Below are 14,483 nucleotides of genomic sequence, written 5' to 3'. Positions count from 1 at the left end.
GGGTGCTGGGACAGAGAAATGAATAATGAGTCCCTCCAACCACACAATAAACCGAGGGTCTTAAAACTAGATACACTGATTATGGCACCTGCCTCTTGATCAGAAGCAGATGTTCTGTTCTTCCCACCTTCTGTTTTAACCCAGACATTCCCTTGGGAACCACCAGGGATATACTTTCAAATGAATGCATAGAATTGCGTTGGGAAAATAGATGTACCATTATTCTGTCATGCGATAAGCACACTTTTTCCTAAAACATGCTCTAGGAGAAGAAAGTGAACATTTTTGTTGGAGGGCATGCTTAACATTTGGGGGGTGGGGCTGAGGACCACAGTGAGCCATAGTGCAAAATGGGTGGTCTCTGTGATTTTCAGCCATGGGAAGCCTAAGAGGTATAAAAAAGGGGCTTTCATGCTGATGTGATCCTGAAGCCAAATGCTTCATAAAATAATAACAACAACAAGGAATTTGCCAGGGGTGGGAGATACCTCAGCATTTAAAGCTTCTAAGAGTACAGTCCTTAGGGTTTCTTAGGGAATGGCCAAAAACTTACAGCACTTAAGATAGAATTGCATTTACCACCGTCAGGGACTAGAATTATCTGCAAATCAACGGTGCAAATCAACTTGACCATCTGCCTGCCACCCTTGCTCTTCCTGATCATTTTCAGCTCCTTCTGTCTGGTTGGGCCTCTGGAGAAAATTTTAGATGCAAATCTTATCTCAGGGATCAGAACACACTGCTGCCAACAGATTGGGTTGTTGTTATTTAAGATCAAGGAGCTCCCTCCCCCATCCACTTCCCATAGGCATTTCTGCTCCTTCACTTCGGAGAAGAACAAAAATATGCAATCCAAAATGGATTTAGTTTCTCCTTCCCTCCCACACGAGATTTGGTTGATTGGCTTGAGCAACTGAGGCCAAGAGTTATAATGCCATTATTTTTGGGTGTGTTATTTTGTATCATAAAAACTACCTTCAACAATTTACCCAGAAGGGCCGTGGATTATCCTACATTTGCATCAGGAGGAAAGACTCATTGGGCAAAGTAGGACTAATTAATAATAAGCACTGCACACATTTATTTAGTCGTTCCTTCATTCCCTCATTCATAAATCTGAGGTGCCCAGTGATCTTGATTCTCTGTTACAGCACATTGTTCAAAAAGCGAATCCTGAAAATGAACAGTGACTGTGTAAACCAATAAAAGTAGTCAGAGCCCCAAGGACCTGCACCATCCATCTGACAGCAGCTGCTAGGAGGAAAATAATAATAACAACAACAACATCTGCCTATCCCAGGTCCTTGGGAAGAACTTGATAGGTGGATAAAAATGCCAAATCCAGTCTAAATATCTCGCTGACTGTGCGACCAACCATAATAATTTATTAAATTTATGTGCTGCCGACTCCCAGCAATTCTGGGCGGTTTACAGTTGTTAGAAACCTTTAAAACCGAAGAACAATACAAAACGACAAAAAACAGCAGAAGGCAACAGAATAACCCAGAGGGGAGCGAGGAAAGGAAGGAAAGGAGGCCGGTCGTCCTCGCCCAAGGCCCGGGCGAAGAGGCGGGGCATGAGGGCCCTTCGAAATACCAGCAAGGTGGGGAAATGTTGTATTGGTTTATTTGCTAATGCAAGTTACAGGCCCGCCAACTCCCAAAGACTCTGGGCAGCTTACAATTAAAAGTACCCTGAAAAGATAAAGAGCACGGCTGCAAAAGAAGAAGAGGAAGAGGAGGGAGGAGGAGGAGGAGGAAGAAGAAGAGGAAGAAGAAGAAGAAGAAGAAGAGGAAGAGGCCGAGAAAGTCCCCAGGAATTGGAGAGGCTTTAAGAAAGAATGAACAGAGCGGGAGGACGAGGGACAGGAACGCAGAAAAACAGAAATTCCCTCTGCGGGCAAAGAAGAGAGGAAGCCAAGCAAGCCCCCCAAGCCCCCCCAGTATCAGCTGGAGGGACCCGGGCCGGGAGGCGGCAAGGGGGCTCTCCTGGAGGGCCCGCCCTGGGCCCTGCCGCTCTGCCCCCTACCCTGGCTGGGGCCTTCCCGCCGGGAGCTGCCGTCCGCCGTTGGGAAGAGATGCTGCGCCGGCAGAGGCACGCGCACTAGCGGGGCCCGCTCCTACGCGGGCGGGGGCGAAGGGACGCCCGGCGCCATCCCCTCAGGAGCGGAGGAGGAAACGGGCCGGGGTCTCTGGCCGGGGTCGCGGCGGGCGCAGCGGCACCGGCTCCCGAGAGCCTGGAAGGGCTGCTGCTTGTGCGGACCGGCGGCGCATGCGCGAAGCACGCCGTTGCTGCGGTGATAGCCCCTTCCGGCGTTTGCCGTTGCTGCGACGACGGCCGCTTCCGCTGGGCACGGCCTCAGGCCGGGGGCGGAAGCGGAGGCGGGGCCTGGCCGGCTTCCGGTCTCGCGCTCTCCCGGCGGCGAGGGGGCGGGCTGGCCTGGCGCGGAGACGGTGGCCGGGCGGGGCCAAGCGCGGCGGGCGCGAGGGAGGCAGGCGCGGGCGGCTGACGGCGGCCGCCAGTCCCGGCCGGGCCGGGCTTGGCGAGGACGAGGCAGGGCGAGCCGAGCCGAGCCGGCAGGATGCTGGAGGCGGCCGGGCCGGACCCGGAGCTCGACCCGGAGGACCTGGTGCACTTCTCGGTGGGGGACCTGCCCAGCCGCGGCTACGGGGTGATGGGCGAGATCCGGCGGCAAGGGAAGCTCTGCGACGTGACCCTCAAGGTGGGCCTGAGGGCCGTGATTGACAGCGGGGCGGGCCTTGGGGCTGGGGCCGTGATTGACAGGCGGGGAGGGAGGGTCCCTTTGGGGGCCCCCGAGGAGGAGGAAGCAAGGAAGGGGCCCCTGGAGGGTGGGGGCCAGGAAGGAGGGCTGAATGGGGAGGGGTCTCGGAGGCAGCGCAAGGGGGGAGGCTGAGGGAGGACAAGTGGGCGGGGACCATTTCCAGCGGGGAAGCGCCCCTTGGGGTCCCTTGGTCGCCCCCCCCCACGAGAACCTACTCAGTTTACGTTGGCGGGGAGTAGAGCCCCCCCGGCCGCAGAGCAGGAGGAGGAAGAGGAAGAGGAGGCCACCAAGGATGGGGGGCGGCTGGAGGGACCCCCGGGGCATCTTCTGGGCTCCGGGGCTCCAGAAGGGGTCACCCCCCAACAGTCTGCATGATTATTACCTGCAGGGCTTCCCCACCGTTTAGTGAAGTTGATGCTCGAGATTGCCCTCTCCCGCGGATTATGTGGTTCTTTTGGTGTGTGTGGTTCTTAATGGTTTTCATTGGCTTTTAATGATTTTTGTTGTTATGTTTTGGGTTACGTTGTTCTATTGTTTTTGTGTTGTTAGCTTGAAACGCCTCTCAGAGTCCCATAGGCAGCTGTATAAATTTACCAAATAAATAAATAGAAGTCAATCCTTTATTGCTATGTTTTGCCCGTAAAGGCAGAGGAATAGAATAGTAGTACAAATGTCACAGAGCGTGTTTTGAAAGGTAGCAAACAATAGGATAATTGGCCTTGGCTGAAAAGATTCCACCAGTTGAAATGACTAAAAACTCCATCCACGTTTCCTAAGCTGCTGCTTTTCAAATCTGTTGAACTTCAAGTCTTAGAGTTCTTGGCCAACAAGGTCATTTACTGGATGATGTTGGGAGTTTAAATTGAGCACATCTGGAGGTACCAAGTGAGGTCAGTAAACAGTGCTATATTAATAAACTCCCTGTCCTATCTACAGTGAGCCATCTGTTTAGGATGCTGTCAATCATAGAAATCCCAAGAACTATGAAAACAATGTCTGTATGCAGATGTTTTTCTTTTCAGCATTTGCCAAGTATAGTATCGACACCTTTCTTCCCCTGTGTCCTTCTGTTAATGATGTCACTGTAGAAATGATTAATGTCCCAAATTTTGGGAGTAACCCGTTTTGCATAGCATTGCTAAATGTGTAATCTCTTAAGAATGTGTTGCAGGCTACTTGATGGGGCTTTGACATCTACGTTGGTGGTAACAATAGCTGATAATTATGCCTGGTTTTTATATTTTTGGGGATGGTTTGTATATTTTGATTTCAGCCCAGTTTGTGGTGACCTGTCTCCGGCATGGGAACTGCAGTTGCTTATGTTTCTTTGCATGCAAGATATTTCTCCAAGGATTGAATGACTCATGAAGTGAATACTGTACTTTCTGTTTGACATGTGGTTAATATGCATCGCAGTAACAAGGGTGGTTTGGCAGAGCAGGTATCATGCTACAGTTTTCCTATATTGACTGTCAAAGGTTTTCATCATGTTTTAAATCCTCCAATTTTAATAATGGTTCTTCAGAAGTCTAGAAGACATTATTCCATTAGCCTTCAGACAAGTCAACAGTTTTGTTCCTAACAGCTAAATGTTTCTAGGAAGCACAAGAGGAGACAATTTTCCATCATTCTTATTCTCAGCCTCCTGAATTCAGAGGCTTGTTTATTTAAATTTTATACAAATAGCCATCACTGCTTTTTATTGCAGTAAGGTCTGCATGTTAACAATAAACAGCATCTATGCTTAATCAGTAGGACATTTTACGTTTTTGACCTTTGATATTATGCTATTATTTTGTTTCTGATGCCTTCCTTAATCTACCAAAAAAGGTGGGGTATAAACCCATTCATAAAACCAGAAAATATAAGAATTGGGAGGGACATTGGAGGTCATCTAGGCCACCCCCCTGCCCAGTACGGGACTCCACCATTACACCATCCAGCCTCTGTTTAAAACCTCCAGCAACTCCTCAGGCAGTCCGTTCCATTGTTGAACAGCTCTTCCTGGACATTCAGCTGATGTTCAGCTGAAATTTGCTTCCTTGTAGTTTAAACCTTGTAGCTCCTTGTGGTTTTCGCCCTGTCTTCTATGTATCGGCTCTTCAGCTATCATGTCTCTCTGTAATTTTCTCCTCTCCAGGCTAAAGATACCTAGTTCCTGCCTGGAGACCTCCAGTCTGTCAATATCCTTTCTAAAATGCAATTCCGAGAACTGATGCTAATGTTCTAGATGTGTTCTAACCAACCCCTAATAGAGTAGAATTATAGTTCTGATGCTGCCTAGGACTGCATTTGCTTTTTTGGAGCTGCATTATATTTTTGGTTCCTATTCAGCTTGGCCCCTTCATGGATCACTGCCTTGTCGTGGCGAAGGGGCTTGCGTAACTCAGTGAAGCCATGAGCTATGCCGTGCAGGGCCACCCAAGACGGACAGGTCATGACAGAGAGTTCTGACAAAATGTGGTCCACTGGAGAAGGAAATGGCAACCCACTCCAGTATCCTTGCCAAGAAAACCCCATGGACAATGTTAAAAGGCTAAAAGATATGACGCCGGAAGATGAGCCCCTCAGGTCGGAAGGTGTCCAATATGCTACTGGGGAAGAGCAGAGGGCAATTCCAAGCAGCTCCAGAAAGAGCGAAGCGGCTGGGCCAAAGCCGAAAGGACGTTCAGCTGTGGATGTATCTGGAAGCGAAAAGAAGGTCCGATGCTGCAAAGAACAATATTGTCTAGGTACCTGGAATGTAAGATCTATGAACCAAGGCAAGCTGGATGTGGTCAAACATGAGATGACAAGATTGAACATCGACATCTTGGGAATCAGTGAACTGAAATGGACGGGAATGGGTGAATTTAATTCGGGTGACCATTATATCTACTACTGTGGGCAAGAAACCCTTAGAAGAAATGGAGTTGCACTCATAGTCAATAAGAGAGTGGGAAAGGCAGTAATGGGGTACAACCTCAAAAACGACAGAATGATTTCAGTGCGTATCCAAGGCAAACCATTCAATATCACAGTCATCCAAGTCTATGCCCCAACCACTGATGCTGAAGAAGCTGAAGTTGACCGCTTCTATGAAGACCTACAACACCTTCTAGAACTAGCACCAAAAAGATGTCCTTTTCATCATAGGGGATTGGAATGCTAAAGTAGGAAGTCAAGGAGTAATCGGAATAACAGGCAAGTTTGGCCTTGGAGTACAAAATGAAGCAGGGCAAAGGCTAATAGAGTTCTGTCAAGAGAACAAGCTAGTCATAGCAAACACTCTTTTCCAACAACACAAGAGACGACTCTACACATGGACATCACCAGATGGTCAATACCGAAACCAGATTGATTATATACTTTGCAGCCAAAGATGGAGAAGCTCTATACAGACAGCAAAAACAAGACCAGGAGCTGACTGTGGCTCAGATCATGAGCTTCTTACTGCAAAATTTAGGCTTAAATTGAAGAATGTAGGGAAAACCACTAGACCACTCAGGTATGACTTAGATCATATTCCTTGTGAGTACACAGTGAAGGTGATGAATAGATTTAGAGGATTAGATTTGGTAGACAGAGTGCCTGAAGAACTATGGACGGAGGTCCGTAACATTGTACAGGAGGCAGCAACTAAAACCATCCCAAAGAAAAAGAAATGCAAGAAAGCAAAATGGCTGTCTGATGAGGCTTTACAAATAGCTGTGGAAAGAAGGAATGCGAAAAGCAAGGGTGAAAGGGAAAGATATAAGCAACTGAATGCAGATTTCCAGAGAATAGCAAGGAGAGATAAGAAGGCCTTCTTAAATGAACAATGCAAAGAAATTGAGGAAAACAATAGAATGGGGAAGACTAGAGATCTCTACAAGAAAATTGGAGATATGAAAGGAACGTTTAGTGCAAAGATGGGCATGATAAAGGACAAAAAAGGCAGGGACCTAACAGAAGCAGAAGAGATTAAGAAGCGGTGGCAAGAATACACAGAAGAACTATACAAGAAAGATCTTAATGTCCCTGATGTCCATGCTGGTGTGGTCACTGACCTTGAGCCAGACATCCTAGAGAGTGAAGTCAAGTGGGCCTTAGGAAGCATTGCTAACAACAAAGCTAGTGGAGATGACAGTATTCCAGCTGAGTTATTTAAAATACTAAAAGATGATGGTGTTAAAGTGCTGCACTCAATATGCCAGCAAGTTTGGAAAACGCAACAGTGGCCACGGGATTGGAAAAGGTCAGTTTATGTTCCAATTCCAAAGAAGGGCAACGCCAAAGAATGCTCAAACTATCGCAGAATTGCACTCATTTCACATGCTAGCAAGGTTACGCTCAAAATCCTACAAGCTAGGCTTCAGCAATACATGAACCGAGAACTACCGGATGTACAAGCTGGGTTTCGAAGAGGCAGAGGAACTAGAGATCAAATCGCCAACATTCGCTGGATCATGGAGAAAGCACGAGAGTTCCAGAAAAATATCTACTTCTGCTTCATTGACTATGCAAAAGCCTTTGATTGTGTGGATCACAACAAACTGTGGCAAATTCTTAAAGAGATGGGGGTACCAGACCACCTTACCTGTCTCCTGAGAAATCTGTATGCGGGCCAAGAAGCAACAGTTAGAACCGGTCATGGAACAACCAATTGGTTCAAAATAGGGAAAGGTGTACGACAAGGCTGTATACTGTCACCCTGCTTATTTAACCTATATGCAGAGTACATCATGAGAAATGCCAGGCTGGAAGAATCACAAGCCGGAATCAAGATTGCAGGGAGAATCATCAACAACCTCAGATATGCGGACGATACCACCCTAATGGCAGAAAGTGAAGAAGAACTAAAGAGCCTCTTGATGAGGGTGAAAGAGGAGAGTGCAAAAGCTGGCTTGAAACTCAACATTAAAAAAACTAAGATCATGGCATCTGGACCCATCAATTCCTGGCAAATAGAAGGGGTAGAAATGGAAGCAGTAACAGACTTCATTTATTTGGGCTCCAAGATCACCGCAGACGGAGACTGCAGCCATGAAATTAAAAGACGCTTGCTCCTTGGGAGGAAAGCTATGGCAAGCCTAGATAGCATATTAAAAAGCAGAGACGTCACCTTGCCGACAAAGATCCGCATAGTCAAAGCTATGGTTTTTCCAGTAGTAATGTATGGCTGTGAGAGCTGGACCATAAAAAAGGCCGAGCGCCGAAGAATTGATGCCTTTGAACTGTGGTGCTGGAGAAGACTCTTGAGAGTCCCCTGGACTGCTAGGAGGTCAAACCAGTCAATCTTAAAGGAAATCAACCCTGATTGCTCATTGGAAGGATCGATAATGAAGCTCAAGCTCAGATATTTTGGTCACCTAATGCGAAGAGAGATCTCTTTGGAGAAGACCCTGATGCTGGGAAAGATTGAAGGCAAAAGGAGAAGAGGACGGCAGAGGATGAGATGGTTAGATAGCATCACTGAAGCAATGTGCATGAAACTGAGCAAACTCAGGGAGGCAGTGAAGGACAGGAAGGCCTGGTGCAATATGGTTCATGGGGTCACGAAGAGTCGGACACGACTTAACAACTAAACAACAACAAATTCAGCTTGGATCCATAAGACACCCAGACCTTTTTCATGTGACCTGCTGCTGCTGCCGCCGCCGCCGCCATCTCCTCCTCCTCCTCCTCCTCCTCCTGTTATTGTTATTGTTATTGTTATTGTTGGTCGCATAGTCAGCCAGATGTTTAGACTGGATTTGGCATTTTTGTCCACCTATGCAGTCCTTCCCAAGAATCTGGGATAGGCAGATGTGGTTGTCTGATGGTGTTCAAGGTGTCGTCACAGCTGTTGCAAGGAAAGCTGTCTTTTGCAATGGACTGATGGGGATTTGGTCAATGCTGATGGTCTTCCAGGGGTGCTCCAGATGTTTTGGGATGGCACCCAAGCCGCCTATTACTATTGGTACTATCTTTGCTTGCTTTTGCCACAGTCGTTCAACTTGTATTTGCGGGGCTTTATATTTTGTGATTTCCTCCAGTTCTTTCTCTTCTCTTCTGTCTCCAGATCTTGCAGTGTCCACTATCCAGACTTCTTGGTCTTTATTATCAACAAGGGTTCAGTCTGGGGTGTTGTGTGGCAGGTGTTTGTTTGTCTGGATTCTTAAATCCCAGAGCACTTTGGCTTCTTCATTTTCTATTACTTTGTCTGTTTTGTGGTGCCACCCGTTCCTGTTTGCAGGCAATTGGTATTTCTTGCGGATCTTCCAATGCTTCACTGTTGCTAGTTTGTCGTGCCGTTGTTTGTAGTCTGTGCGATCTTTTTGCAGCAGCTGACATACGTCTTCTCCACTGTCCTTCAGATATTCTTCCAATGCCCTTTTTCTTCTTCAACTGTCTGGTGTACTTTAATATTCCACGCCCGCCTATGCTCCTTGGTGAGTAGAGTCTGTCAGCGACGCTGCATGGATGAAGGGCACGATTCATTGTCATCGTTTTTCTGGTCTTCCTATCCAGGGCTTCTAGTTCAGCTTGAGTCCAGTCCACTATTCCAGCTGTGTATCTAATGCCTGGAATTGCCCAGGTGTTAATCGTCTTGATGGTATTTCCGCCACTGAGTTTGGACTTTAAGATCTTCTTCGCTCTTCTGATGTATTCACTACTAACCTTCTTCTTGACTTCAGTGTGCTTGATGTTGTCAGCCTGAAAGATGCCCAGGTATTTGTAGAGATCTTCTTCATCCAGACTCTCGATGTTATTCCCACTGAGCATCTTGATTCCTTCCGCTTTCATTATTTTTCCCCTGTGGATGGTCAGGGTGGCCCATTTGTCCAGTCCAAAGTCCATTGCAGTATCTTGGCTGTATGTTTGGACCGTGTTGAGCAGTGATTCCATTTCAGTTGGTGTTTTTCTATAGAGCTTCAGATTGTCCATGCAAAAGAGGTGGGATAACCTGGCAGACATTTTTGATGTTTGACAGCCATGGCCTGACTTGTTCGGTATTGTTGACAGAGGAATCAGTGCAATGACAAACAGCAGTGGTGATAGTGAGTCCCCCTGAGCGATTCCTCTCTTGATGTTAACCTCTCCCAGTCTATTACCACCGACCATCAATAATAGTAGTAGTAGTAGTTGTTATCATCATCATCATCATCTCATCCTGCCAGCCTACTCAAGGTGGCGAACATATCTAATGCTTCCTACCTAATGTTGTTTTCCCACAGCACCAACCCTGTGAGGTGGGTGGGCTGAGAGAGAGGGACTGGCCCAAAGTCACCCAGCTGGCTTTCATGCCTAAATGAGACCACAACTCACAGTCTCCTGGTCTCTAGGCTATTACCTTAACTGCTACACCAAACTGGCTCTCCTTAGGGTCCCCTTATCCTATATTCATGCCTTTTATTTTTCTGACTCAAATAAAGGACTTTTCATTTACCTCTGTTGAAAATAATCTGGCTGGGTTCTGCCCATTGTTCCAGATTGCTAAGATCCCTTGGTTCCTCCTCTCCCCAAACACTTTCTATACTAGCTGATCGCTCTGAAAACTGCAGGCTGAGTATGTTTTTAGGCCTGGAGGGATGGCGTAAGATGTCCCTTATAGAAGAGAATTTTCCTTCTTTCTCCCCCACTCCATCATTAATACCGTAAGGCCCTTCCCCGCCCCCAAGCCTTTGATTATGTTGCACTCTGAGTATTTCAGTTTGTTGATATTTAGATCATAGCTGTCTTTGAACTAAATGGGGCATTTCTCATTGAGGGAGGAAGGACAGCCTACAGTTCCTCTCCTCCAGGCCACGGTGTCGTCTCCTGATTCAGCAGGCATTTTTGGAATGCCGTGCTTTCAAACGCAAGTAACTTCTGGTGGAATCTCTGGTGTGTAACGCGAGGTATTATGCCTGTCTAGCAGATCCTTGATGAAGCCTGAAAAACAGTGGAAGGAATGCCAGATTTGGGGGAGTCTAGAAATGCCTGACTTGGGGGAGCTCGTTTTATATTCAGGAAATCGCAGGTGGTGACTGCTCTGTAAACCTAACAAACGTTGCTTGGACATGTAAAAAGTAAAGAAGAGCAAGGAAAAATTGAGATGAGTTGCTTTAGTGATCATTTTGTGAGTGATAAATGAACTGTCATGTTTAACTACTTACCCAGTTCAAGGAAGGGGGTAGAATAGCTGGCTTTGAGTAAAATCAGTGAATAATAGTTCTAACAGCGCTGCCCTTCCTGACTTGGTGTCCTTGCTTCTCCAAGACAGCTGTCCAGGTGGTTTGGGGGGCAGCCTAAACCGGGATACCGAGTGAGCTTCAAATAGTTTATTTTCAAGGGGGTCATGCCAGCTGCGTGAAAGGAGCTCTGCCTTTTCTCATGCTCAAGGAGAGAGAACGTTGCTGCTGGTCACCATTTGTCCGTGCTAATTGGCACCAGGGGGTGTACAGAACAACACAGTGGCAAGGCATGGGACAACTGACAGGTGTGGCAGAGACTGCAGCCACAGCGACACCTTTTACTGTTTCATAGCAGGCAGCATATTTTTGCTTTTATTAACCATTGAATTTATTATTAATAATGATAAGTAGCTTTATTTTAATTATTTTGTTAATTTTATTAATATCTTTATGAGCAATGAATAAATATTAATATTTGTTGCATTTTTGCATGCGTATGAAGGTGGCCCTCCATTTAGTGCATTTTAGGCCACATGGTTCCCTGCAATAATGCCCCCACTTTGAGGTGGTGCTTAATAACATCAGCTACCTAATACTGTCCATTAGCTCTCAGGCTTTCTTTTTTTTTAGTTGTAGCCATAAACATCTAATCTTACCTTCCCCCTCTGGAAAGAGCAGCTCTTGCTAGTTTCTTCCTGGGGGCCATCACGTTGGGGCCTGGCACTGACCTTGCGCACCAGGCTCCAGGCAGCCTCACATTTCCACCTTGCGAGGGGATACCAGTCTTCCTGGAGCGGGTCCATAGTGCAGGGAGGACACAGCTCCTGGGTCCCCTGCGTAGCTGGTTCAGTCCCAACAGTTGCAAAGGCTACCTACATCTAGGCAGGGTGCGGCCCCCCAGAGAGTCACATCCCACACTGTGAGACCCCCTTCCATAGCCGTTAATATAGTAACCAAAAGCTTCAAAACATATAAATGCCCTTCTTAGAAAAATGAATTTTTGTTTGTATTTGATGGGAGGCAAGACCTGCCCTAAAGGGACTGTGGGCATTTGACCTATGAAAGCTTTGTGAGTCCCTGGTTTGGCCTATCTCCGTTCTTTTGGATAGAGCAGTAAAGAACTGCAATCTCTTCTGCCAAAAATGCAGGGATGTATTTAATTAAAAAATGGTTTCAGATGATGAAATATACTGTTACATTGGCATAAACATTTCAAATGGGTTGTTAATGAAATCACCATGTGTCAGCAGTGGTTTCAAACTCCACAATTCATTTCCTTGGATCCTAGAACAAGCTGATGGCGTGGGCCCGAGTCACCTTTGTCAAAGGTGGCATTAGTTCTCAAAGTGAACTACAGCTTTCAGAAAGGTCTGGCCTTGCCAAAGAAATGTGAAGCTCCTTTTTGAATCTCTTCTCTTTATCCACGTGCCACCCTACTGGAATACCTATTGGACCAGAAGGGATAATAATGTGGTTCCTAAGTCGCCTTGCAGTAGTTTCACTACTACTTCTTCCCTGCCTTTTCATCTAAGGGTGTGGAGCAAGTATGCTTGGTGTTTCTGTGCCAAAGTCCATCCAAGTGGTACCCAAAATCCAATCCTTGGAGCAAGACTTTGGGAAGGGAGACATTTTTTTAAAATTCTTAATACGGGTGTATAAAACGTTCCCAGTCTAGAAAACTAACCATTCCTCCTTGCATCGTTCTGAAAGCTGCCAAGGTTGAGAAACACTGGTCTAGGAAGATAAAGTTTATTACTGTACTGCATCAAACCTCTGTACATATCACTGATCTGGGGATTCTTTTTATATAGTTCTTCCCAATATTCATGCCATCTCTATTCACGCCATCTCACTTTAAATCTTTCTTCAGTAGAGCAAGCCTTTGTTTTTTGTTTTTTTTAACATGCTCGTATTTGCATAAAACTGTCCTTGGTTTCTCTACTTAAAAAAAAATCTCTTATTCCCATTAGAAAAACGTCCTCCATTCCTGTGCATCAGTAATTTAGATCTAATTCCTCTTCTTGCTCTCCTCTGGAACTGCATATTTAGTCTGGCCAATTTTCCTCTGTCTCTGTTGGCTTTTGCTTTTTGCATTTTGGGATGTTCTCATTTGCCTCATTCTTAATGATGTCACAACTTTCAGTTCAGAGTTCTTCCGGCAGTTTGTTCGTCAAATTTAATCCATTCAATATATTCTTTACCTTCATAATCATATGAATGGAATATGGCTTGTTCCGATGATCTGATTTGATTTTATGAATTTCTAACTATGTTAAGTACTGTGACAGAATCCAGTATATACGTAAGTCAGCCCCCCCCCCCACACCCCCAAGTCTGTGATTGGGGCAGAATATAAATTTATCTGTTACAAAACTTTGCATTTTGAACCTTCTGTTATTTTATCTGTTTGACTTGCTACAAACTTGGGTTAAATAAGCAAAGTCTGATCCAGCTACAGGCTGCCAAGTTGGAGAAGGTGATTTAATCTCTTGGCAATCATTCTCCAGCAAAATGTTTGTACAGCCTTCCATCTTTTTGAGCAGAGATGCTTGGCAGCCGACAACAGTTTGCCAACCTTGGCTGATCACAAAAAGCTAAGCTGGGTCAGACTTGGTCAGCACTTGGACGAGAGCCTATCAGACAAGCCCAAACAGATTGGAAAGTCAGAAAAAGCCCCAAAGAAAGCAAGAGCAAACCATTCTGTTTGTTGCCAAGAAAACCACACAGACATGCCAAGGTATTCACCAGGAATCAGGCTTGGTTTGAGAGTCTTCATTTTTTAATTAAAAAAGCCATTACTTCTGGCTCACGGCTGACAGCCATTTCCACAAAAGCCAGCATCAGAACAGCCCATTCCTAGCTGTGAGCTGAAGAACTGACTTCTGTCTCCCTCCTTTCCTGTTTAGGTTGGCGACCACAAATTTAGCGCTCACCGGATTGTCCTGGCGGCCTCCATCCCTTACTTCCATGCCATGTTCACCAATGATATGATGGAATGCAAGCAAGATGAAATAGTCATGCAAGGCATGGATCCAAGGTAAAGGTTTTATTTAAATTTTTATATTTTATGTATTTATGGTTTTAATGTTTTGTGTGAGCCGCCCAGAGTCCTCCACTGGGGGGAAAAGGGCGTGGAGAAATTAAATAAACAAACAAACAAATAAATAAATAAATAAATGCTGAGGATGTGGCCCTGATTTCGTCACCCCCTGGTGTGGACCCAATGGATTTCGCTTGTAGACCCATCAAAGGCCCCATCAACAGCAGTGTCTGAGCCCCTGTGGGCAAATAATTTGGCTGTGCAAAACAGTATTAAAGCTGTTTCTGTGTGGAGATGTGTGGAGATTGTGCGTGCCCTGGGGTTGCTGCTGTTTCTCAGGGTGTGCTCTGACAATGCTCATGTCCTGCAGTCTTGCCTTGCCAGATTTTACAGGTGAGTCCAGATGATCTCATCGTCCACTTATAAACATACGCACCCATACCTACGCCCGTGTGTTTTCCCACTCCTCCTTCCACCATTGCTCAGGAGGAAAAGTCAGCAGTTGCATCAAGGCTTTGGATTTGTTGCAAGAGGACGCCTCTTC

General features: G+C 46.1%; 1 protein-coding gene across 2 annotated transcripts in view; it reads left to right on the top strand.

Moving 5' to 3' along the window:
- The first annotated feature begins 2,410 nt into the window (after positions 1-2,410).
- KLHL18 (kelch like family member 18) overlaps positions 2,411-14,483 on the top strand; it is a 28,887-nt gene continuing 16,814 nt past the window's right edge. The window contains exons 1-2 of one of the 2 annotated variants that reach the window (XM_088150250.1): positions 2,411-2,722; positions 13,806-13,936. In XM_088150250.1, the coding sequence (XP_088006376.1) occupies positions 2,582-2,722; positions 13,806-13,936 (272 nt within the window). In that variant the 5' untranslated portion in view covers positions 2,411-2,581. The remainder of the gene's footprint in view (positions 2,723-13,805; positions 13,937-14,483) is intronic. The other variant, XM_088150251.1, reaches the window with a different exon arrangement.

The sequence above is a fragment of the Python bivittatus genome, unplaced genomic scaffold (genome assembly GCF_059951505.1).
Source record: "Python bivittatus isolate LINGU-HERP-01145 unplaced genomic scaffold, Pbiv_v1 ctg000610_np1212, whole genome shotgun sequence".
NCBI classification, from domain to species: Eukaryota; Metazoa; Chordata; class Lepidosauria; order Squamata; family Pythonidae; genus Python; species Python bivittatus.
This window is presented reverse-complemented; position numbering and strand designations above follow the sequence as displayed.